The sequence below is a fragment of the Tasmannia lanceolata genome, unplaced genomic scaffold (assembly GCF_043159265.1).
Source record: "Tasmannia lanceolata isolate RefF3 unplaced genomic scaffold, GAP_Taslan_0.1 ptg000008l, whole genome shotgun sequence".
Taxonomy (NCBI): domain Eukaryota; kingdom Viridiplantae; phylum Streptophyta; class Magnoliopsida; order Canellales; family Winteraceae; genus Tasmannia; species Tasmannia lanceolata.
The window spans coordinates 22903104-22930803 of record NW_027518685.1 but is presented as its reverse complement, the minus strand read 5'-3'; the positions used below and the strand labels follow the sequence as shown (position 1 = coordinate 22930803).

The following is a 27700-nucleotide window of genomic DNA, read 5'->3' as shown; positions in this document are numbered from 1 at the left end:
TCTATGTAACTTTGCCTGAGAGATATAAAGTCTACTAATCTTTCATGAAAGTTAAGAAACAGACGTTTCAGTGCCCTACTTACCATGTCTTTTAAGCATAACTCTCAACACCCAACATAAGTTCAGATGAATTAAAAAATAAAGGATTAAGCCAGTATAAAGCTGCTCCTTTCACAAAAATTGTTGAGGAAAAATTAGCAAAAAGGAGAGAAAGGGCCGGAAATCGGAGCCACGATATTCTTTCAATTTTTTTCTAGCTTCCTTTGCACCGTAGATTGTTACAGACACAAAAAAAGAAAAAGAAACGCGAAGAAACACAGATCATGAAGCCACTAGGTCGGGGATTTCTGCTTCAACAGATAACAAAGCGGTGTGTACCTTTTCCAGCCAATTATCCAGCCTAGAACGCAAGGATTTGATCTGTGGTATCCCCAAAACCCTAGGTTGCACCCATGATACATGAACTGTTCCATCAACTTGATCAATTATGCCCTCGATAAGATGAACCTACAGTATAAGTTCGAGAGATTTATATCATTGCATAGGGAACATTCAAATATCAATACCATCGAAGAACAATGCAGAGGAGCAAGTATGGATACACACACAGAATTATGACCTTAGCATTATATATTAAGTTAAAAAAGACAAGCACTAAAATAAATTATTGAGTTTGAATGCTCATTAATCATACAATATAGTAAGACATCTTCGGATCACTGTGCTCAATATAATATTTACTTTTCAAAAAAAAAAAATTCCAATCACCAGCTGAGACTCAGATTTTAGTTTGACTGATTCAGGACTAAAATAAATTATTGAGTTTGAATGCTCATGAATCATACAATATAGTAAGAAATCTTCCGATCACTGTGCTCAATATAATATTTACTTTTCAAAAAAAAAAAAAAAATTTCAATCACCAGCTGAGACTCAGATTTTAGTTTGACTGATTCGGGACTAAAATAAATTATTGAGTTTGAATGCTCATGAATCATACAATATAGTAAGAAATCTTCCGATCACTGTGCTCAATATAATATTTACTTTTCAAAAAAAAAAAAAAAAAATCCAATCACCAGCTGAGACTCAGATTTTAGTTTGACTGATTCGGGATTAAAATAAATTATTGAATTTGAATGCCCATGAATCATACAATATAGTAAGAAATCTTCCGATCACTGTGCTCAATATAATATTTACTTTTCAAAAAAAATAAAATAAATTCCTATCACCAGCTGAGACTCGGATTTTAGTTTGACTGATTCGGGTTCTAAATTCTATAATTTGTTCAATTTTGCTATTAAGTACTATAGTTAATGACGAATGAATAACGGGCTCTAATCACATCTAAGTGGCCCTTTCACAATATGTCACGTTCTTCTACTAATAATTTGGAACGGTAATTTTTCAAAAAGAAAAAAAAAAAAACAATCTGAAACTGTCACCTAATAATTACATCTACATTTTCCTTTCAAAAAAAAATAATTACATCTACATTTTCTTTTGAAACTATATAAGTAGCTGGTAGGTGGGGTAACTCTAAAAGTCAGCAGTATCAGGGTCTGATTAGATGTTCATGTTGTCATCAGTATCAGGGTCTATAAGATGTTCAGATGTTCAAGTTCGCCATCAGTTTCATATTTATAGAGGATTTTTAGACCTCTATAAATGGCAATAATTTAAACAAATTATGCCATTGCCGGTCACAGATTGAAGATCAAATTTGCATTTTGTATTTTGAAAAGAAGTTAACAGTACCAAATTACTGGATACCAGAAAATTTCAGTTTTTCTTGTATTTTCGCATTTATGTTCTCTTGTTCATTTGGTGATGACTTCCTTGGTCATCACTCATCTTTTAGGAATGAAATTTGCTACCATTCAAAAAAAAAAAGACGAGATGTCCCTAAACATCTGATGTTACTGCTCAAGACACAAACCTCAACCTCCAAAGTTCAAAAAACAGCAGCTGCAGCACACCACTACAAATGGAACCAACTGTCCACTAATTCTACTACTTTAAGAGGAAATGAATAGGCAATAACTAAAATTTCCCCCTCCACACCTTAGCCAATTGATCCTCCAATCCATTTGAAGATCGAAATTTATGCCAAATCATTGGTTGAATCTTGTTGCATAGGTCCTCGAGATCCATCCATGGTCCCGCTGATATCCTACTCGCCCACGGAGTCCAATTGGGTGAATCTCCTTCGATTAGTGAGATGAAGAAAAGATTTTCATGCCACAAAGTAGTACACCTGCTTCCAATTTGTTTGAGTCGCAATCACCGGTTGGCCCAGAAAAAGCCTCTTCAAACACTCAAGAGTTGAGTAATGGAACACCCCACCTCCCCTGAGGTGGGGGGCTCCCATTTGGGTTTGCCAATAGATTTGGATCTCCCATTCATAAGAATTTCTTGTGTAGGGTGGGAGGACAATTTCTTGCTGTTTTTGCCAGAGGATTATTTCAACCTTAGATTCCATAATCACTCGCCACAAAGTCCTGCTCGTCTCAAAAAATTTGATTGTTTCTTTCCTTCCATATTTGCTAAACCATGGGAAAAGGAACAAGCCTCCAAAAAAATTTGGTCTAGCACGTCCAAACCGGCTCCTACCACAATCAGGAATAACTTTCTTAATTGATATTACATACACTCATGATGCACCAAAACATCTTAAGATGGCGGACCACAGCTTTCACAAGTATGTACGATGTAACATTAGACGATCAAGACTTTCCTCCTTTTTAATGAGGATATACCTACTAGCTATAGATGAAAACTACTACTTATGAGCCTATCCCAAGTACAAATCTTTTATGCCACTACCGTCCATTGAAAGCAACTACTCCAGGCAGGGCGGTAGCCTGCCAAACTTTTCCAATGGGGACACTTTCCCTTCCACCTCCAAAACATTGTAACAGAAGATCGGACAGAAAATGAAGTGTTGCTAAGGATCCATAGAAGAGAAGAAAGGTTGTCAATTTCATTTCGTTTTAAGTTTTTCCTAAGTCTAATATCCCGAGCAAATGACTCATCCCATCTTCTCTCAATTTAGTCTCCCAAAATCTAATGCCCTCTATTGGCTGCTAAAAGATATTGGTCTAGAAATGCATGGTGCAATGATAACTCACCTACCCCATAAATCTTCCAAAAACTCAATACCCCCTCCCCCTTCTCTCTCCTCTTTTCCTGCACTGAATCTAACTGTAGGGTTGATCTTGAACCATGAGGGGCGCCATAGACCTGAACCTTTGCCTATTGGTGGGTTCCTACACTTACAATCCCCCCATTTCCTCCCATATTTATGATCCCCAACGATTGTGTGCCATCAGGCGCCTTTTTCATTTTCATACCTCCATATCAATTTTCTAAGATGTGCATTATTTCTCAATCTAAGCTTCTCGATTCTGAGTCCACCTTGTTTCTGTAATTTGCACTCTCTTCCATTTTGTGACTTGCTTGGTTCTTTTTGGTTGATTCTCCTCCTTCCCAGAGGAAATCATGTTGTAGATTTTCCATTCTACCACATTTGATGGTATTCTGAAGAAAGACATCAGGAGATTCACCTATGCCACTTTGATCAGAATGATTCTTCCACCAAAAGAGAGATACATCTTCTTCCAAGAAGATAGATTCTTTTGCATTCTTTCAATCACCGGATTCCAAAGAGATGGTGCCATAATCACAACACCTAGTGGAAGCCTAAGATAGGTAATGGGTAGCTCTTGTTTTCTACATCCCATGATGTTAGCAAGAGATCAAATCTCTTCGTCTTCCACAATAATCCCTGTTAAAATACCTTTCTAGAAATTAATTTTCAAAAGATTTTCTTTTAGGGTTTCACTTACTCTTCATCTTTGTTCAGAAAGATGAGTATATCGCTTGTAAATTGGAGATGTGAAATTGCAGAGGAGGGCATACTATCTTTGAAACCTCAAACTGAACTTTGCTCGTCTGCTCTTTTAATCAAAATACTAAAACTCTCCACCACCATCATATATAAATATGAAGATAATGAGTCACCTTGACTAATTACCCCAGAGCATCCATTATTGGGCATGTATGGTGGCCCTAGTTCGTTTGGATTTGTCAGGAATTGTCCCATATCCGTCCATTCTGGATGGCCACATCATCATACCCATTCACAGAAAAGATGGGTTTAGGACCATGCAAAATAACAGCAAGATAGACCTTTATTACTTGTGTGTTATAAGAGTGTTAGCAATGGTCTTGGAGCAACAAACCAAAAGCCAACAATCAAGGGAGTGAAAAATAAGCATGGCCAAGTAGCCGCCTTAAATTAGAAAGCAATATAACCACAGATTGAGGAACAAGCCAGTGTAAGGAAAATAAATGCATATAAGAAGAAAAAACTAATCTAATAAAGATTAACTATAAATAGCATATCAAAAAATACAAATAAAAGAATCATACTTAGAATTTCTGATCAAGCAGGCGCCTACTAGAGATGCTAACATCAATGTCCTGATAGAAGATAGTATTTGTTTCTAGTGTTACAGATTCGTATACCAGTGCCTGTAGAGCCTCTTAAATATAGTTACATTAAGATGTCGAAGGTTTTAATCATGCCGTGCAAATCAGACGAAAGAATTAACAAGCTTATAGTAGTAAGAAAAACGTAGCCATTATTGTTCAACATAATATTGGAATAGCATGTATGCCTATGAAAGACACTCATCCATTCCATTATAATTTTGAAGAAAGAGTGAAATCATGATTTTTTTTTTTGAATGGTAAAGGAAAATCATAATGTTGATTGTGCAACTGTTGAAAGTTCATCCAAGTCTAGTTACCAATTTGGATATATCTTAAAAATTCGTGAAATTTAACTTTTTTCTTTCCCGATTATTCATGACTTGGAATCATTGGGATTTCATTGTTGCCTTCAAAAATCATCTCTAGAATGCAAATCTAAAAAGTTATAGGCAATTTAGTATAAGGAATTTACTAGGAAACACGGTTGCTTTATGGTTTGTTTGGTTGCCAGTAAAAAATTTATCCTAGGAGCTTTTTAATCCCAACAGTTAAGTCAACGGGATTTGCTAGGTTTTTTTTTTTTCCCTACAATTCCTAAAATTCCCGCCAAAATTTAGGGGTGTCATTACCCAATATGGGAAGGGAGGAGAGAGAAAGAGAGAGGACATCATTCCCTAGGAAAGAAAAAGAGGGGACAAGGAGTCCATGTCATACTCATAAGCAATCATTACAAGAGTAGGATTAAAAAAATTCTAGTGCTAAAAGCCAACCAAACATGGGATGGGACGAAAATTTTACTAAAAACTTCCTAGGTTGAAAATTTTACTGGCAACCAAATAGACCATTAGGGTTTGCATTAGAATAGAAAATACTAATCAATAGGTGATTTCAGTTCACCAAAACTAGAACCAATTGTTTTGGGATCATTATTTTAGCAAAACCTAGTTAAACTAGGAAGAGTTGGAGAACGATTGACACCAATTTTTTATAAACTCAGGAAAGTCAATCGTGGTAGGACATAAGCCGTGTGAAGGATAGAGGAGGGTTGTATGATGTAGATGAAACAGGAAAAAAGAGTAGCTTTTGTTGTTCATGGAAATAGAAAGAAAGGTTGAACAAAAATAATGATAAACATGTCTTATATTCTTATTTCTATTCTAATTACCCCTGAACTTTCCTGAATACTAAGTACCCTTTTACCATTTTTCCCAAATCACAACTAATTGCCTCATCTTTTCTTCCCCAATGCTGAACTTGATAAGAATGCATCTTAGTTGAACGGATGTAGAATGAAAGAAAAACTACAATCTGATTGATGGTTCCACCAGTTATCCAATCAGCAGAAGTCGGGAGATGACAGAAATACGTAGGAGGTGACAGTACAGACTTACAGAGAGGCTTTTCATGAGAAGATGTTCCACGTCTTCCACCGATAGTCTAGTGCGATCCGAAATGATATTCAACGGAATGGTTCGATCTTCCGAGGGACGGCTGCAGGAAAAAAGATATGGCCGGTTAGATATAAGGTTAGATATATGGGCTACATTATAGTTACTTACAAGGTTAACACTGTAGCCATAAAACAAATATAGAATGAAAAACAAGACATGGCCAGATAGATATAAGGTTGGTGAGTCATAAAGTTGACACTGTAACCATAAACATGTATATAATGAATCATAATATGACCATGTAGCTAAACAGTTCTTACCTAAAGATGATCTCCATCAAACAAAGAATGTTAATTTTTTCCAGTAACTTATTCTCATTTGTAACTAACGCCGGCTGTGCACTCAGAGCAACTTTATGGACACGGCAGAGTTCTTGATAGCGAACCAAATCACCAGCATTAAATGCCTGCAATATGTAGTAAAGCCACTCCACCTTGGTCCCCAGGAGACTTTTAATCTGCAGAAGTTGTTTGGAAACCTCAAAACCAAGAACAAGAAACTTCCCACACAAAGTAAAAAAGCAAGACATGAGTTTTTGGATAGAACTAGGTGATGTGCTAATGAACCTCCACAACATGAAAGAAAAGACACTTACAAAATTGATTACAAAGGCCAGACAAAAAATGTTTCGTCAGTCCTTAGTATTATAAACACAACACTAAATACAGAGCACCATAGAAAAGTTAATCCATCCATTTCTTGTCCCATCTCCATGAGCTTATCATGAAAAGATAAACGGGCAGAAATGACTCTTTGGGATATTAAACTGAGGATTTCCCTCTTTCCTATCTCAACCTCTATTCGGTAGTTGGTTCTCTTTCCATTAATAGCTGTCCTGGAATGTATCAAGAAGTGTTCAATGGCATGCTCATTGAGGTGGTGATTTCCAATATGATAGTTCCATTGTCCTGAAATACTTCGGCCACAACAAACTAGAATGTAATCTTCCATCTTTGAAAAAGAAAAGTTTGTAACTGATTAATGAGACAGCGAAAAAAGACAGAGGAATCGGGGGGGGGGGGGGGGGGGGGGGGGGGGGGGGGGTTGGATATAATGATTTGAGGTCAAAAAATATAGAAAGGGATGCAGATGTCCACGGTGCCGGTCATTGATATGGATAGTGTTTGCAGGCCCAAGAATGAATGGGTTCAAAATTAGGAGATCGATATATCAAATCTCATAAATCCCTTCAATGGTCAATATATCCACCTTGATGGTTGGGCAACCAAACGAACGGGCTTAAAAATCCTTTACGTTACAAAACTCAGCTCAACTCAACTAAGCCTTTGTCCCAAATTAGAATTAGTCAATTTGAGCCGGGTAGATCCTTTGACCACCTTCATGAAAAATTTCTAAAAGATTCATTAGTCGACCCCAACTAGTTTGGGACAAAGGCTTAGTTGAGTTTTATGTTATAAAAATATCTTTCGACATGTTCCACCGGGTAGAACTTGAAGCCCCAATCCTTCTATGAATACCTCTCATGGAAGGGCATATGGAAAAAGAATGGAAACTTCTTAAAGCACATCCGAATAAATGTAGCAGGTAGCAGGAACACTAAATTTGATGTATATGAGGCATAGTGACCTTACTTTTGTATTACATTTACTGATTCTGCTTTCCATGACACATAGCAAGAAAAATGTAAGGCCCCACGGTTGCTATCTCTCCCATTGTAGTAGCCTAGCAGGAATGGAATCATTCTTAGATTTCCTGAAGATCTAAAGTCCTATTTTAGAAGTGGAAAGTTTATGGGCATGATGCCTTAATAATTGGAGACCATGAGTCATGAAAGCCATATCTTTTTTTTTGTTGTGTTTATTTATGTTGTAAGTTTGTAAAGGGATGAACATGGAATCATTCAAAAAACAGGGGGGGGGGGGGGGGGGGGGATGAAAATGCAGTTGTGACATGGTGTAGGGGGGTGAAAATGGAGCTGTGACATGGTGTAGGGGGGTGAAAATATAGCTGTGATATGGTGTATTAAAGGATGAACATGGAGTTGCGGGTCCCATTGGAGTTGCAGATGCAAATGAAGCTTTCTTGAGAATGAAGATTTGAATAAGGTTGTGGTATAAGGAGACTCGCTCAATGTGATAAGGTGGCTCAATGGCTCACATGCCGTTCCATGGAGATTTGCCACTTTCTTCAATGAAATCCAAGGATACATCTATATCCTTTCATCATGTTAGGCGGTCAGCTAATGCAGTGGCGGACAGATTAGCCAAAGATGGGGTCTTCAGGGAGAGAGTGGATCTCTTCAATTTTCTACCCCCTTGAGCATAGCAGGGGCTTGTATTCATTTTTCTTTTCCCTTTTATGTTCTTTGTATGTATTGACCTCCTCGGTCCTTTTCTGCCTTAAATGAAATTGTTTACCATTCAAAACAAAAAACAAAAAAAAATTTGTAACAATGTATTGAGACAACCATTCAAAAAATAATAATGTATTGAGACAATTATGGCGTGCTATGTGTCATTCTCTCTTTTAAAGAGAGCTCCATGTAGTTATGTAACTACTAGAACCTCCCAGCTCTTAAAAGAAAAGGACTTGTAAATTTTTGAATAATATGAATGAGGAATAAAAAAGAAGATTTGAGCCTTGCCTGTGGAAGTTATTTCCTAAATTTATGATCATGGGTGTGATGCTCTTGCTCAAACCATTGGTGTGATGCCATATGTGCCATGGAGGGATTCTAATGGTTTGCCCTAACGTGTGATGCCCTGGATACTATGGTGTGATTCCCCAGAGACCCCTAGTGTGATTCCTAGTCATTTTCTATCCCTAAAGCTTTTCCTTTCTATCTTCTTCTTCTCCTTTCCTCCATAATTCTATATTTCTTTATTTCTATAAAATTGCACCTACGATCACCATCCCACCTTCAACCAACCAATAGCCTTGAAGTCATTCCAATTGTCCACGGAAACCTTTTCCAGCAAACATGTAACCGGATCTAGATTATCGATTACTTTTGGAACCCTTGATCTGCCCAGAAACTAATCCACTTCACAGATTAGACCAAGAACCCCAATAGAACTTCCCTTTAACCATTAAACTATGTCTATTATAATCAGGCTTAGTTGTAAAATCCGTTTCGTTCGCCGTTTTGTTTTGGTCACCGGAACAGAACGCTTCGGTGTTTCGGCTGTTTCGGTCGAAACTTTTCATTCCATTACGATGGAGGGAAATTTTTTTTATATAGTTAAAATTTTGAAAAAAAAAAAAACAGAAATTATTAGAAAAATCTAAGAAACAATTTAATGAACCAAATATGTAAAAGATCCAACATTTACTTAAAGGAAAATCGCTATCAACTGAAATGCCTGTGTTGACCAGTGCATTGACCAGTGCCTCACAAAATGAAAAAAAAAATTAGAGACCAAATTATGGGATTTTTTTACCGGACTTTTGGGATTTAATAATGTTTGGACATGATAGAAATTATGAATTTTTAAAATTGGAAAAATGCCCTATCGTTTGGAAGTTAAGATTTTGACCCGACCCTTTTTTTCCAATTTTGTACTAGAACTGGAGAGTTGACTTTTTTTCCTTGTAGATTTGGGTCTTGAAACTATTTTTAATAGATTCAAATGGGGGGTTCCCTTATTTACATGTAAATCTTAAGTAGATGTCTTTATTATTTTTATTGTCCATTTACTTAAATGACTACATGTAAATACTGAGAGGAAAGAAGAAGAGAAGAGAACCAAGGAGAGATAAGGAGAGAAGAAAGGAAATAAATGTTATTCTTGAATTTCGGTCGAAATCCGGAATTCCACCCATTTCGGACGAAATTCCGGATTTCGGTCAATTTCATCCAAAATTTCCGGTTCTGACCGAAATCCGGAACAAAACGAAGCAAGGGGTCATTTCATTCCTGTTTTCGGACGAAACTGAAATGTTTCGGCCATTTCGACCGAAACGAAACGATTTTTACAACTTATAATCAGGTGACAAATTTATCACCGATAAGTTATAAAATTTTCATTACAAATCTATTGCAAATAACGAGCTCGACATCATCTCTCTAGAGAGCCAATCTAGCAACCAAACGATCGATCCTTTCAAAATCTTTTTCTGAAAAAAAAAAGACAAATAAAAAATCCCAAACTATTCTCGATGTTTTGAGTTGGGTTGGTTCGAGGAACCACATATGAGTTATAAGCTTGTGTCACAGAGCATGGAGGCTACAACCAATGGCCCAGCAGATGTTTGTCTCTGCCCAAGACCGATTCGTCAAAGCCAAGCTACGTCGATGGGCTAGAGAGGAGAAAGGCTAGATGGGTGCTAGAAAGGAAGATTTACATTGGAAAAATGGAGAGCTTAACAGTAAGGAGGAGGTATGAAAGAGATTGCCCCGCTTGCGAAGATTGATTTGGTGGAAAGGGGTCTGTAAAGAGTGAATATATAGGTTGATTCTTAAAGAGGAGTTAAGGTAGAGGCAGCGTTCCTGATCATATAGGCTAAAAAGGGGCATAAGAACAATTCCTATTTCTACACTATTGATAATGCCAAGTTGAGATCCAATAGAATCCAGGCATTTGTGATTAATGTGGAAAGAAGTAATGATAAGGACAATATAATAGAGGGAATTGTGTCCTTCTATCGGGAGCTTTACTCTTTGTATGGTGTACCCACTGCGCTTCCTTCGAGTACTGATTTTTGCTGGTTGAATGAAAATGCTAGTTGTAGGCTTGAATGCCCTTTAAGCGGGAAGTTTGGGTGGGACTTCTCAGTTTTTTAAAACACAAATGCGGGCGAAAACGCAAACTCAAACTAGAACACAGGCAAGGTAAAAGGGAGTTGACTCGGACAAATTGATGATGACGCGGGGGAGTTTTGAAACTACGCTCTTCTCCTTAAAAGGAGACAAAGTCACAGGTGATGGGGACTATCCTAAGGTCCAAATTTTAATTTTTAGTAGTCGTTTAGGTCCCTTAAGTTTTGGGAAGGGTACACGATCTTTTCCCACCAATATCACATGTGTTGTTTTTTAAGTGGTAGGTATTTAAAATGGAGCCCACAAGTGTATTACAAAAATCTTAAGTGATAGGGGCATTTAAGTTATTTGTAAACAATCACGTATGCTCCGTTTGATTGCTCGGGTTGGCTCGGAAAGTAGTGGAATATGAAGTCAATAGAAGTCAAACGGGAAGAGACAAGCATTTTGATTTGTCTAGAATTACCTCGGAAAATAGTGAAGCAATGTTTGTTGCACGGCATATCCTCGGAATATATGAGAATAAGTAGGGGTGTCATTACCAATATAGGGATAGAGGGAAGAGAGAGAAAGAGAGAGACAAGGAATCCATATCATCACACAAGTAATTATTACATGGGAGACATCCAAGGGAGTCCAATGCTATTTAGGCAACCAAACATGGAATGGCATGCCAAATCCAAACCAAATTCCAACGGCTGCCGAGCTTTTGTGCAACCAAACGAAGCATTAAGTTGTAAAGTGATCACAAGGGCTCACATTGCAACATAAGTGAGTCCTAGTATTTGTGAGACTTGGAGTGGATTAATTTCCATGATGAATCAAAAGTTCGAGTGGGTTTCAAGAGTCATAGTTTATTTATAATAGGAAGAGTCCTTGTAATAGTTTTATTTCAACGAGGAGAAAGTAGTTTAAGTGTAATAGGAGTCTTAATTAGACTAGGAGTTGTTTTACAACAAAGATTAAGAATTTTTTCAATTTTCTTGATTTTTTTTCAATTTTCATATGGCTTGCATAGCTTATAAATTTGAGACACGTTGGCTTGAAAATAGTTGAATATGAATGAAAACTAGTGGTTTCTTATGTTGATTTGGGGTGATGCCTTTTCTGAAGTGTGATGCTTCATATCCTAAGGTGTGATGCCTAGGAAAACCTGATGTGATCCTAGATCCGTTTTCTAGCCTTGTACTTTTTTCTTTTTTTTTCTCATTTGTTTATTTTCCATTCTCCTTTTCCACATTCTCTTTCACCTTCCCTTTTCCCTAGCCCCTTTCACCCTGCATTTTCCCTTTTTCTATATCCCATTTCCGCCTTTCCTTTTCTCTTCTCTATATCCTTGAAACCCAAACCAACTCATGATCTCTTCCCTTACACAAACTATAAACCACCCAACCACCAATAACCAATCTTTATCAATCTTTTCCACCATTATAATCAATCTTTTTATTAATCTTTACCCTTTCTTTACATCACATATTCTTTATCAAATCTTTAACTTTCTTGAATGTTTCTTTAAACCTTTTCAATTCAAGAAAACCATTCAAGAACATTCAAGAACCATTACCATTGATCAACCTCCTGTCCTACCTCTCAATTGGTTGTCCGACATCATTTTTGGTATCAGAGCCTAGGCTCCCACCACAGAAACCTATAGTGGTAGGACATATCAACTAAGGAACTCCAGTCCAAAGGTGATAGAGGTGCTCTTAAATCTAGTCAACAAGGTGAATGGTATGGAACGACGATTGACACGAACTGAATTTCATGGAAGTGCCTAGGTTTCATGGAAGTGATAAGGAGCAAACGTCTATTGATTGGGTAGACACACTATAAGTACTTTGTGAAGCACAACATGAAGATCTTGGCGAACGACATGAAGGACTAGTTGTTGGAAAGATTTGCATCAAAAACTCTAGTGGTACAAAAGGCTACAATCCAAAAGAGTTCGAGGGGAGAAGGCCATGAAAGCCAAGGCACGTGCAATGACGCAATCTGCTTGTCTGCGGATCTAAAAAACTTGGAGAATGTATCTAGCCATGCAAGCGTAAGAGAGACAAGTTACTTCATCCATTCAGATCCCGACCTGTGTGATGGTTGATCATGCAAATAATGCTCAACGTAAAGCAAATAACAAAAGTGGTTATCATCATTCAGAATTGGTTTCAAACTACTTGGCCCATAAACATTATACAAGATTAAGAAAGACGACTACCCTTTTTTTAAATGTAGAAAGGCGACTATCCTCATTTACCAAGCATGGAAATGAAAAATCATTCGGCATAGCAGGAGCTTCAAATAACACCAAAGGACATTGATGATGTAGCGGGCCTACATACAACGTCGTGTATTCCCCCTGTGGTCGGAAGAATCAAGGTCTATATTTGAAATGAATGTGACATTTAGATTATGCTCATCAGAGTATACGACTATCTGACATACTACGGTGGAAATATTCAGTCTGGTGGAAAGGTCATCCCTTATCAATAGGTATTTGGACTACAAAAAAGGAAGCTATTGCAAGCGACAAATATGTTTTGTATCTAATATGATGGCCAAAGTTAGGATACGAAGCATTTAAGAGCACCTTACGACTAATATCACATGATTTTTATCTACCATGGTCTTTTCCCACCATTATCACATGGTGGGACCGGAGTTGGACCGGAGTTCACATAGGATCTGAAGCAATGATCAACCTTTTTATCTACCATGGTCTTTTCCCACCATTATCACATGATTTTTTAAGTTGTAGGTGTTTAAATGGAGGCCCACAAGTTTATTGCAAAAATCATAAGTGATAGGGGCATTTAAGTCATTTGTAATAATCGATAAAGTTGTTAAGTGAGCACAAGGGCCCACATTGCAACATAAGGTAATCTTTGTATTTGCGGGACTTGAAGTGGGTTGGTTTCCATGATGAGTTAGGAGTCCTAGTGGGTTTGAAAAGTCCTAATCTACTTGTAGTCGAGAGAGTCCATGTAATATTTTTATTTCAATGGGGAGTTAGTAGATTATGTGTAATAGGAGTCTTAATTAGACTAAGAGATGTTTTACAATAAGGATTACGATTTTTTTCGAATATTCATACGACTTGCATAATCTATAAATATGAAAGGCCAATTGGCATTGAAATAGACGAATATAAATGAAAATTGAATGTTTCGTATGTTGATTGAATGTGATGCTTTTTCAAAAGTGTGATGCTCCATATCCTACGGTATGATGCCTAGGAGAATCATGTTGTGATTCCACGTCAGTTTTCTAGTCTTATACTTTTTTCTTTCTTAGTCTTTTCTTTCCCCTTTTCCCCCTCTTCAACATTCTCTTCCACCCTCCCTTCCCCATTTTCCACATCCCTCACATTCTCTTTCACCTCCCCTTTTCCCCTTTTGACATTCTCTTCCACCTTCCATTTTGTCTTATCAACATCTCTTTTCCACCTTCCTTTTTTCCTTTTGACATCCTTTACAGCCTAAACCAACCCAACCCAAGATCTCTTCCCTTACACGACCTATACCACCCCCCCCTTCCCCCCCAAAAAAAAAACACCACACACACACACAACCAGTTTTTATCGATCTTAATCCTTTCTTTACATTCTTTATCTATTCTTTATCAAATCTTTAACTTACTTGAATATTTCTCCAAGCATTTTAAAGAATTCAAGAAACTCATTCAAGAACCTTTACCATTGATCAAGCAACCTTTAGTCCTACCCATGTCAGCTGGTCGTCCTACATCACCGAGTCTGGAAGGTTTTTAAGGCCTTTTCTATAAGTGTTGGGAGTCTATTAAGGGTGATCTCATGATCTTCTTTGATGACTTCTTTGAGGATCTTCAGCTGAACAGGAGCACTATGTCTATATTAACATCTCTTATCCCTAAGAAGGATGGAGCACATTGAGTTGCTAATTTTCGCCCCGTAAGTATAGTATGGAGTGTTAATAAGACTAGCAAAGGTTTTGGTTGATAGATTGAGGAGGATTTTAGGAGATTTAATTTTCAAGAATCAAAGAGTGATCATTTCTGGAATACAGATTTTAGAAAATGCATTGATTGTTAACAAATCCGTGGATTACTATCACATAAACTGGCGAAGAGTGGTGTGTGACATTGATATGGAGAAAGCTTATGACATAGTGGAATGAAGGTGCCTTGATTATCTTATGAGTAGGATGGGATTCAGAGACCGTGTCATGCAGGCGTGGAGGGGTTTGATGAGCAGATGTGTGTTTTCTACTTGATGTTTGGTGCTAGTGAATGGCTCGCCGGCAGGGTTTCTTCATGACTTCCACAGGAATTCGTCAGGGGTCCACTTTCCCCCTTCCTCTTAAATATCGTGGTGGAAGCCTTAAGTAGGTTATTGGAGAAAGATTGGAGTCTTAATTTGATCGAGGGTTTCAAAGTTTGTGTTGAAGGTGCAAAAATTTCTCACCGACAATACACAGATTGCATGCTTTTGTTGTGAGGCTGACATATGGAAAGACAAAAATCTGAAGGTGGTCATTAGATGTTATGAGGCAGTCTTGGGTCAACGTATTAACTTGTCCAAGCCAATCATGATGGGGATCCATTTTGAGCGAGGAAGAAGACAGTTTTGCAGAGCCTTGGGTTGTAGAATAGGTTACATCCCAAATTCCTATCGGGCTCCCATTATGTATTGCCCAGCGCCCCAGCCCTTCAGATAACTTTGAGATCCGATTATTGAAAGGGTTAAAATGAAACCTTCTCCCTGGAAGAAGAGTTTGTTATCTCTAGGAGGGTGGATTACTCTAATCAAGGCAATATTAACTGATCTCCCTCTCTATTATATGCCATTGTTTTGCTGTCACATTTTGGAGAGAACGCCAATCTACTTTCAAGAGCGGTGATTGCTAAGAAATAGTGAAATACTTGTTAAACTTTGGAGGTTGGGAATAATTGGATAATTTTAGATGGAAGGTCTTAACAATTTAGAATGAAATATCTATGCACCTTCAGAAAGGCACTTGATTCAGAGTCGGGTGTAGAGGAGAATTAGATTTTGGAACGACCATTGATGTGGGTCGAGTGCTCTTCATGTAGATTTTCGTGATCTGATCATTGTGGCTTCTGAATGAAATACTCGTTTGAGCGATTGCTTCCACATACTGAATGATAAGGTAGAGTAGAAAATCAAATTTCGTGATAGTTTCTTTGACAGAGAAATCGATAGAGTTGTGGATTTTTTTTAATAGACTCCCTTATGTTGCAATGTGGGCCCTTGTGGTCACTTAACAAGTTAGGTGAATAATTACAAATGACTTAAATGCCCCAATCACTAAATATTTTCCTAATAAACATGAGAACCTCATTTTATAAACACATACAACTTGAAGAAACAAAGTGATATTGGGAAAAGACTATGGTACACTTCCTATAACTTAAGAGCCTTAAAAGACACTAAAAGACTTCAAAATTAGAATATGGACCTTATGAGTCACCATAAATTAGAATATGGACCTTATGAGTCACCATAAGTTATCCTCTTTATTTTACTCATAACTTCTTTAGTGCTTTTCGCTTCCCACATTCGGTTTTTTAAATCCCTCGCCTCCCACATTGCTTCTTGAATAAGCACTTTGACAAATATCCGAAAGGGTGCTCTGAGAATTAGATGTTCCTTTAATTGATTACAGAATTACAAGCAGGATAGTTCTAGATCCAAACAAGAGTTTATTCAAGCAAGAAAAAAAAATCCCAAAGAAAATCGAACATAAGCATCAGTCAGCGTAATACTAAATAGAGTTCAAAAGCTTCAGTTCAAATTACAAAAGACACTTAGAAAAATCAATGGAGATTTCACTTACAATTGGGTGAGCTAGCAGTTCACCAAAGTTGTATATGTTATCGCCCAGCAATGCAGAAAGGGATAAGTCAAATGCCAAATCCTGAAAAAACGAATAATATTGAAAATTAGAAAGTCATAATACGAGATGAGGCAAATCTTCACAAGAATCTCATCTCATATTGTCTGAGAGAAAAATTCAAGTGGACCTCTACATTAAACAGTTCAAATGCTGAAGATGTAACAGAAGGATGTTTTGGTCCTAAAGTGCATCCATTCAATATTAAGACACTGATCTGTAGCTTGCAAGTGACTCTTCGCTGTACTTTTAAGTTTTTAATGAAATGTGGAAACAGAAAGAAGAGAATAACAATAATATCAAATTAAATAGCAAGAATTAGCTTTAGCAGGCAAGTTTACTTATGCGACTTTTTCTTCAATCAGACCATTAGACTACTCCAACTATTTATTTTCTCATATCTACACATTTTGAAGAGGATAAGAATAATATTAAATTAAATAGCAAGAATTAGCTTTAGCAGGCAAGTTTACTCCTACGACTTTTTCTTCATTCAGTCCATTAGACTACTCCAATCTAGTTCTTTTCACATCACTACACATATCTGATTTCCAATTGGTTCCTGAGTCTGTCGTACAGGTAGGCAGAATTCGATATTCTTCCTACTCTATCATTTGTATCTAATAAGCCAGTTCATCTGTGAACATCCCATTGAAATGCATGGAAAAAGAAAAATATCAGCTTAGACACATGAAAGAAAATAGACTAGGGAAAAATAGTTAAATCGATCAAATGGGTGAGAATATTGAAGATGATTATGAATTATTTTATAAAATAACCTCTAGAGTTGACCATTGACTCACGGGAATCAACCCGGCGTCAATCATTGACTAGCCCAAGTCGACTCAGTTCCACCTTGGGCAAGTTCGAAGTTGCCCGAGCATGAGTTATTTAAACAATGGTTTGAACAGAGCCACTTGTTACTGTTGCATTGAAAAAAATGTCCATGCCAAGAAATTCCTACTATCATCAACAAACAATGCCGAAAATAAGCACCCTCAATTGTCAAATGGAAGCTTCAAAAAGCAAGTTGCTGTTTAGAATGGATTTGAAATTAATGCCCACGGGTATGAGATATTGTACATTAAATAGGCACTAGCATGTGCCATTAAGTCAATGTAAAGGGAGAAGAAACACTATATCCTCAAATAATTAACTTCAATTACAGTATCCATCTACGGATAGGAGCAATGCTAGTACCATTCATGCAAGCATCATTTCCCCATCCTTATAACCCTGATTGGGGCATACAATGTAACTCATACCCCATCAAATGGTTATCAGCTGCAGTTCCGTTAGGCCATTCATGCGTCAATGGACACAAAAATGATATTGCAGTATGACAATCTGCTATATTTAAGTCCATCCTTTTATCTTTTCAGTATAGCGAGATGGGGATTCCCCAAAACTTAATGTCTAAATAGAGGCTTTCATACCAAGAAATTACAATGATCAACCATTCTTTTCTATACATTAGTACCGACCATTTCTAGTGCAATGTATCGCTCATGAAGATAAATGCAACCTGTCATTTTTTCCTGTAACGCCAAAGCAATTAGATAGTCTGAAGTATATAATGCAGCAACCTAATTTTTGCATTTTCTTTTTGTTTCTTTGGAATGTCAAAGTTCATTTTCAAAAAAAAAATGTCAAGGATACGGATATTTAATAGATTCCTTAAAACCTTAAAAGCAATCGACCGCTTGATTAGAGTGTATCTAACATTATGGACAAAATATTGGCTAATGATAGGGGAGTCAAGGAGAAGAACCAGCAATTAATGGAAAAAAAGTCCTAAAACGTTATATTTGACTTCACAGGTTCTCGCAATAAAATATATAATAAAGGAAAAAAAATGTACCAGCTTGAATGTTTCTGAAAGTGACTCCACTGTTGTGTATGCTAAGTAAAGAAGAGCACTTTTATAGAACTCTGCAAATTCCTGACGAGATTTATGGTACTGAGAGGAAATCCAGTGGTAACTTGCATAAACAGATGGATCAATATCAGTCATGCTGTCCAGAGTTGTCTTCCCATCTTCTAGAAGTTTCTTGCATTCCTTCTGGTTTCCTTGCTCAAGTTTGAATGCAGCTATTTGCATCTTTACATAAAGGATTGGCTCCTCTATCCGCATTTCCCTAGTGGCACGAAGCTTTTCAATCACCCCTTCAAGATAGGAAGTGGCAGCTTCTTTTTCTGAATATCTTCGAGAAACTACGACCGCAAAATGTGCAAGCTTTAGGAGGTTGATCTTTGTCTCAAAGTCGGTGATGAAATTATGATATAGCTGTATGAGAGCATCACCAGCCTGAGGAAGAGTAATAATGACAACAACAACAATAGATACAAGAATCAGAATAGGTAAAAACTAAAAAATGCATTGAGATCATGATTGTACAAAAAGGGCAAATTCCACTAATGTCATGTCTTAAAATTTAAACACTGCTAGGAACAGGCAGATGGGGAAAAAAGAAAGAAAGATCCGCAAACACAAAATAGAAAGAGAGAAGGAATATGGTATAGAATCCATCAGCCGTATCCCAGTTCCCAAATAGATGGGGATCAAGCCAGCCTATTTAATAGTTGTAGATGCACGTACTGCCTAAGAAGTGAAAATATAAAGATCAACTGAGGAATAGTCATATAAATATTCATTGTTTAGTAGGTTTTGTATCAAACCAAAAAGCGTATGATATCAAAGGAGAATAAAATGGAATCCAGCTTAGAGCAAGAAATAGGAACTATTAGAAAAATATTAATAGCTAAAGGCAGCCAATGAGAACCCCCATTCACTTACCCATATACAATTGAAGGAGCATACCAGTCGAGACGAACCCTGCTAAAAATGATATTGTCTCAAATTCTCAATGATTTCAAAGATGTCTGCAAATGCACCCATAACCTACCACAAAAGATTCGGATAGTTATACCAGCATCTAAGCACATCATCCTTTGTTAGTAGCCCATGCAATGGTATACAACCCAATAAACCCAGTCCATGCCTAAGGTCTCCAACATCCACTGTGGCAGAGGCAGACTCACCAGCCCTTGAAGGACCAGGCATAAAACAAGGAATGCAGAAGGACTAGGACACCCCCCCCCCCCCCCCCCTTCTCCCACATTTCAAATCAGGCTTAATAAAACCAATACACATTAGTTGAAGAGTCAGTAGATAGAAACTCAAAGAGAACATGTGATATTCGAAAGAAAATAACATAATAGAGCTCAGCAGAAGGATCCTACTTTCTGTCACATCCATTATTACACCCTGATGACAGACACGGGCTATGAGATAGTCCATAGACATATATATCAAACTTTTTTTTTTCTGTCAATAGTTACCAAACATATAAAAAGAATATGCACATAAGTAAGCTTTGTATCTCTAACTTTTCAATGGCTCAAAACCAAAAATATCGTGGAACAACATCCATAAGCTTTTATCCTGAACAAAGGAATATTAGTTTACTGAAGGAAAATAAGAAGGAACAACAACGACCAAGATGGACATATAAGAGAACAACAAAGGAAAACTATATTTACACTCCCCCTGCCCCCTTCATTAACGGATAACTATCACTAGTTACCAGCTCATGCTATTAGCCCCACTTTTTGCTAGTGAATCAGCATCCGCAGTTGACTCTCTTCCCAAGCCTTAGATGGTATGTCCTGGGCCTCCTCTATAATGTCTGAAGCCTCCAAGGAATCTCAGCATCCGACTTCATCCAACTAATTGCACTAGAATAACACCCCCTCTACTTTAAAAGAACCCAAGAAGAATATCCATGATTTCTGAAAAAATGCATGCTTAGAAAGGATTTGAGAAATTGTCAGCCTCTGCATCACATGTGGAGCGGTGCTTCCTTTTGCCTAGTGCCAACTAATACCCCGTAAGGATGCAATTCCTTTTGTGGGTACTCCTATTACTCTATCTTCCTTTTCCAGAGCAGTGTTTCCCCATGCAGAGAGCATCATATGCTGAGCAAAGGCATGATTAGAAAGGATTTAGGGAAATTATCAACATGTACACCAAATGTAGAGCAGTGCTTTGGCTGGTGCCAACTAATACCCCACGACTCCAGGAGGGCACAATTCCTTTTGTGGTTACTCCTATTATTCTATCATCCTTTCTTCTTTTGCCAGAGAAGTGCTTCCCTTTGCCAAGAATAACATCCATAAGTGTTGTGCAAAGGCATGCATAGAAGGGATTTGGGGAAGTTCTTGTCCTTTGTATCCTCTATATCACATGTAGAGCTGGTGCCAACTAATACTCTACGAGGACACAATTCCTTTTATGAGTACTCCTATTATTCTATCTTCCTTTGCCAGAGGTTGATAAGGGTTCCGCAAGACTGACCCAAGTGCTTTTGGAACCTGATTCCAAGACCTTTGTAAATCTTCATAGACCATCTACCAAACTCATTTCTCAATAACGGTTCAGTTGTTGATCTCAGATCCTAAACACGACCCAGTCAAAAATGCATAAACCATCGACAAGTTCAACATGAATACACATATAAAAACTCCGTAACAAGCAAATCAAACACCTAATCTACTTCTAATATTAATGCAAAACATCCCCAAGATCCAGACTACCTATGCCAGGGCCACCACTAAATACCACCAGAACTATTTTTTCCTCTCACATTACATCGAAAGATCACATGTCCACGTGTAAAGCATTAGAGTTCCTAACTTTATTAATAGTCAACTACTCCGCAAGCGAACTCCCCCCACCAGATCTGAAACCTAAAATCCCCATCCAAAACACGAATTTCACTCCATCACATAAACAATAAATCAAAGCCTCACAGAATCAAAACAACATACATAAAAATGAACTAAAATAAGAAATATATCAAATCATCTCCAGTACCAAACCCTAGATTACATTGATAGATCATGTGTGCACTACAGGTTAAAGAATTTAAGTTCATTTTTTTTTTAATGATAAAGAATTTAATTCATAACTTTATTAATAGTCAACTACTCCATGAGGCGAACTCTCCTCACCAGATCTGAAACGTAAAATCTCCATCCAAAACACAAATTTCACTCCACATAAACAATAAATCAAAACTTCACAGTATCCAAACTAAATACATAAAATAAACTAAAACAATAAAATAATCAAATCATCTCCGTAGCAAACCCTAGAACAAATAAACCACGAGAATGAAGATGTCATAGATTAAAATAGCATTACAAGGAAAACACAAAGAGTATCGAGCAAGAAACTGACCTGAAACACGGCTAGGGCAACGAACTGCTCGAGTTTGAGCGTGAGCTGATGCCATAGCTTCTTCTGGTACAAATCTGCCAACGTATTGTACCAATCGGCGAGCTCCGGTTGCTCATTCCGTTGAGATTCGAGGTATTTGAGAGCAGCCATGGATTTCCGGTGCCGGAAATTGAAAGGCAAACAGTCGCCGGAGTAGAGAGAGGGGGGATTTGCAGAGAGGAAGAGAGATTGCGTGTCTAGTTTTCTGTGAAAACCCCAAAACCCTCGTTTTTTCCTCTGTTTATATGTTTTTCTTCCAATTTCCTCTTTCTTTTCTGCGCCAATGCGTTAAAATATTAAAAAGCGATAGGGGTCTTTCTTCTTTTTGTTCTTTTGGTGGGCTACCGCAAGTACCTAACACGCGCACAGTGCGAAGTACGCACCGCTGTAAGATGATGCACGATTTCCCTTGAAATAATAAATTGGGAAATGGTATATTCGCCTCGTTTTTTACGCGGGACAACCCTTTTTACTGTAAAAGAGTAGGCATAAATATACTGCGGGGGCTGTTCCATGTAGGGGATGAATATATCACTTCCCAATAATAATAAAATACTGCGTGACAAATGTACACTGGGCCACATGTCAGTATCCGGTACCAGCATTTGGCAAGGCTCTTTAAATATGTCCCATACAATGTTGGGTCACACCAAATCTCATACCTAGGCAAACCCCAACTTAGGATTGTAACATCATACCATGCTTCCACATTTGCTGTCCACAACTTTACTCTGATGGCTTTCACTCCTGCCTTTTACCATGTAGGCCTTTCTCGGTGGTCTTCTCCATAGGTCTCACCGTTTGTGACTCCAACACGAGACGTGGTGGCTGCTCTGATATTAAATATTAGGCACTCAAGCAATATGTAAAAAGCTTCAGAACTAAATGAACGGGTTAGGCAAGGCCCTTCAAAGCCTATCCCACACCAGACTGGGTCCCCATACCTAGACAGGCTTCCATGCAGGACCGGAAACATCTGATCTGTATCCTTGTATTATATATTTAAACTTTTTTTTTAAACTTTAAAAATAGTGAAGTGATATCACCACTACCATATTTTGATTAGACACGGCAAAATGGCACTCGTGCTCGTGGGTACACCCAGGCCTTAGCAAAATTTGCGGGTGCGGGTACCAATTTGTTAACCGTAAAAAAATAAAAATAAAAATACCCACACCTGGCCCGTATCCATGACCAACGGGTGAGTCTCGGTTGGGCCATTGTGCCCATGGACGGATTTGGGGAGGGAGCAAGGGGTGGGGTAGTTGCCCCCCCCTAAAAAATCTCAAAAAAAAATTCATATACATTTAAATTCAAAAAATAGCCTCTTGCCCCCTTTTATTTCTTGGTTTTTGTGAATGGTGCAATTGCCCTTTCCAACTTTTGCATATATCGTATCTTTCTGTTTACTAAAATATCTCCCCTTTTTTTGGCCGTGATATACTTGCCCACTTTTGTACACAGGACAGCCCACTATAGTGTAAAAGAGTAGTCAAAAATTCACTTGAGGGGCTTTCCTAAGTGAAAAAGGTGGGCAATCCCTTTTTTCGCAAAACTATTACTCTACAAAAGTTAAATCGTATCCTACTTTATTATATAAGTGACTTTCTTGTAAGCATTTTTATCTTTGAAATAATGGTTGTCTCTTAGGGGTTGTTTGGAAGAAGAGAAATTTTTTGCCATGGAAATTTTATTTTCAAGTATTTGGTTCACTCATTTTTCTTGGTGTTTTTTCCAATATCATGATGCCTTTGAGACTTTATGAAGATTTATTAATTATTGAGAAAAGTGCTCACTACGCACAAGTGGCTTAAAAAGCCACCGATTGGTCGCATTTTGTGGACCCCGCAGAGGTGGACCCGCCATAAGAACCAATCAGTGGCTTTTTAAGCCACTTGTGCGCAGGGAGCTCCCTGTGCACGTGCGTAGAAACACTTTCCTCTTAATTATTATATAACAATATTTGTTCGCCCCCCTTTTGCAAATTCCTAGCTTCGTCCCTGCTTGTGCCCGCGGGTTGCCCGTCAAAACTAGGGTCAGGAAGCAACTAAATTACTAAACAGTAAACACTAACGTCTATCGATTCATTGTTTTTTCTTCGCTTTTCTCTCCTTCCCTCTCTTGAATCGAGCAGCCATGAAACCCTAGCCCAGCATCCCGAGATAGCATTCCCTCTCCCATTGCTGACCACCGACCACCACCTCTCCTACCACATCTCTCGATTTTTTAGGGATTTTGGGCTCCAAAGAAGAGGGTAACAAAAAAAGATAGAGCAAGAGATATGTGTTTGGGTCCTTTGGTTGGTCTTTTAGGATTTTTATAAAGAAGAAGGAGAAACAAAAGAGGTTTAGGGAATTTTAGAGAAGGTTTCACAAAGAAAGAGAAGGCTGATTTGCTAGGGTTTGCAGGGTTGAAAAATAGAAGAGAATAAGTTAGGTTTGGGAGAGTTTTGGCCTCCACCACCACATTCCACCCGACCATCTTCTCCCCCATCACCTCCACCTCAGCTACCCTCCATTTTCCTCCCTTAAATTCGCCGGTCATCTTCATTGTCTCTGGATAGATTTCGGCTTGGTTTTAGGGTTAGATCCGAAACCTCCATCTTCCCATGACCTCCATTTTCCTCCCTTAGATCCGCTGGACATCCTCCTTGCCGTTGATTTTAATCCAGTGTATTCATTGCAATTTACAACAATTTAGGCCGCAAAGGGAATGAAATCGTCATTGCCGCAAAAAGTTTTTTTTTAAATAAAATATATATTTGCTGGGTTACCCGCAGGTTTATCCAAACATTGCGGGTTGGTATGGGTTCATGAAAAGCCTACCCTTAGAATTGCGGTATTTTTTTACCTGTACGTCCCCGCGCGGGTCGTACCTGTACCCGTGCAGGTACGTTTGCCGGGTCTAATTTTGATGATTGCACTTCTCACTTTATTAAAAAGTCGGGCTTGGCCTGCCCCATGGGATGAACCAAACTGTCCATTAGATGGGACACATCCCAAATAGGTTGTGCCCCAAAAATCATTTCCATAGGCTGATCATGACCTTCCGATCTATAGAGGGTAATATTAATCACTCTGTAGATCGGAGGGTTAGGATCAACCTATGGAAATGATTTTTGGGGCACAACCTATTTAGGCCGTGGCCCATCTAATGGACGGTTTGGATGACCATATGGTGTGGCCTGTACTTTTTAATAATGTGAGGAGTGCGATCATCAAAATACGGTAGTAGTGATATCATTTCCCTAAAAATATATACTAGCACGCAGAATTACTGGGTGGGTCCGAACTGATACCATTATACAAACCTCCCTCGTTTAAATTAAAGTTTTGATGCGGAGTGTAACCTAGACACCAAGGTAGGTGCCGCCCGTGTCTTTATCAGAGAAATGCAAGTGCGCGTTACGCACCATGCGTGTTTTTATTTTCAGCTGGTAGGCTGAAGAAATCCAGCCGTCTTGTCGTGTTGCGTGTCACCCACCTCGTGATTTAGAAGAGGGGATGTTGCTTCTGTGACAAAAACGAATACTTCTCACCAAAGAAAGAGGGCTTCTTTGCCACCGTCTAATAATATGTATAGAGTTTCTGATGAGTAGGTGCTCTCTTTAGAGAGGACCACGATGACGATGAACAAAAAAACTAAAGAAAGTCAGGTCTAAGTGCCCACTGGGCATATGTACATATCGATTGAGACCGTCGATTTGATGGATCATCATATGGCGAGTCTATGGAACAATGTTCAATAGAGAATTTTGTTAGAGAGAACATTTCCTACACACTTGTGTAGGTAAGTTACCTACACACTGCGTTAAAATACAGTGGGGGCCCACATTGTTTGGGTGATCCAAACAATTCATTTGAATGGTCCTCACATAGATAGGGTGTCCACAAAAAATCAGATCCATAGGATCATCCCAACCCTACGATTTGTGGAGGTAAAATGGACGTGTATAAACCTTCACAAATTAGTCCATTTTTTGCCTCCATAGTTTGAATGGTTAGGATGATCCTATGGATCTGATTTTTTGCGGACACCCTATCTATGTGAGGATCATTCAAATAAATGGTTTGGATCACCCAAACAATGTGGGCCCCCAATGTATTTTAAGGTAGTGTGTAGGTAACTTACCTACACAAGTGTGTAGGAAATGTTCTCTCATTTTGTTATATGGAAACGAGATTTTATATGGTTCAAGACTGTATAGTCTAGTATCTTTTAAAAAGTACTGAAAGGCCTGCATCATAGGATAGGATGTTCCGAACCGTCCATTTGATGGGCCACAACATAAATAGGCCGTGGCCAAAAACTATTTCCATAGGGTGATCCCAACCCTCCGATCTATAGAAGTTTCCATATATGCAGTTTCTTGTAGATTCGAGGGCTAGGATCATCCTATGCATCGTGGGACATAAATAAAACAGTGATTGTATATGACATGTGATAATGCATTTTGGAGGGGGAGGGTATTTAGGCCCTGTTCGGTAGGATCATGGACCAACCGATTGCAATTGTTGAAACTGATTATAACAATCAGCTATTATAAAAATAATTTCTTATGGAATTATTTGTTGGGTATATCATATAACCCATGTATGTTCTAATATAAGCCCAATAGGTAATGGACCAGGTGTAGTGGGCCCATTTGGGCTGGAGCCCATTAACCTCTTCTAACCCTAGTGTATCTCTATATATAGGGGCTGGAGGCAACAAACTTGGTATTCCAAACTAGATACCTTGGGTGTAATGCTTTAAGCATCCTGCTTAAACCCTATTAACCCTAACAATCTTAAAGCATTAAAAGAAAACCCTAATTCTTTCGTCGGCTCCTCTCGAGATAGACCATCGCCGGTGAAACCCATCTCACGGCATCTTCCTTGCCGTCGGTGAAACCCATCTCAAACAGAGGGTTTCTCACGGAATCTGCTTGCCCCGGTGAACCCATCTCACGGCATTTGCTTGCCGCCGGTGAACCCATCTCACGGCAGTAGTCTTCCGGAAAAAGATTTGGGCGAGCCGCCGGTGAACCCATCTCACGGCATCTGCTTGCCGCCGGTGAACTCATCTCACGGCATCTTCCTTGCCGTCGGTGAAACCCATCTCCCACAGAGATTTTTTCTTTACAAGAATCAGATTTTTGGGCGTGGAGGAGAAGGAGTTGCAGGTTCTCTCACCCGTATATTCGATTTGGGCGTGGAGGAGAAGGAGTTGCAGGTTCTCTCACCCGTATATTTCCAACCGGATCTTCTTCCACAGGATTGGTTTTGATCGTGGATTCTCACCCAGAGAAGGAGTTGCAGGTTCTCGGTTGAAATCGATTCCTTTTTTGGAGTTTTATTTTGTGCGTATACCATCTATTTTTGGTGGTTGTTCCATCTGTTTTGAGCGTGACTACAGCCCTCACACGTGGGTTTCTCCTTCAATAGTTCGTTTTGGGTGGATTTGTCTTTGGGTTTCGATTGGAAACAGCCCTCACTCACAGCAATTTGGGCGTGGGTTTCACTCCCACAAACTTCAATTTGGGTTTCTCTCTCGGTTATAAATTCCGATCGAACCTTGCAGATTTTCTTGCACGCAAACTTGCAGATTTTTCTGTGGAACTCAAGTTGGGAAATCTCTCTCGGTTCAAACCAGATTTGTGTGGATTTCGTTCTTGGAGCTTGGCTTGGATCTGTTTCTTGGAGCGTAGTAAAAATAAAAGCTTGGTTTGGATCTGTTGCTAAGCAAATTGGCCGCACCCTCTCAGGGAGTCCAACCTATTGGCGGAACGCTTCTTGGCATCCTTTTGGGTATCGGGTATCACGTTCTATTTACTACAGATCAGGTGCACTCTTTCCAACTTTTATTTCATCTAAATAATACA

The 27700-nt window shown here is 38.5% G+C and overlaps 1 protein-coding gene across 1 annotated transcript; it reads right to left on the bottom strand.

The window, feature by feature from the left end:
- Positions 1-22147, bottom strand: LOC143884853 (26S proteasome non-ATPase regulatory subunit 13 homolog B-like). The gene is made up of 6 exons (XM_077388672.1): positions 21799-22147; positions 18418-18864; positions 16500-16580; positions 6212-6408; positions 5892-5991; positions 1-507 (listed from the first exon to the last, which is right to left on the bottom strand). The coding sequence occupies exons 1-6, from the start codon at positions 21946-21948 to the stop codon at positions 322-324; spliced, it is 1161 nt and encodes a 386-aa protein (XP_077244787.1). The 5' UTR covers positions 21949-22147; the 3' UTR covers positions 1-321.
- Between the last annotated feature and the right edge of the window lie 5553 nt (positions 22148-27700).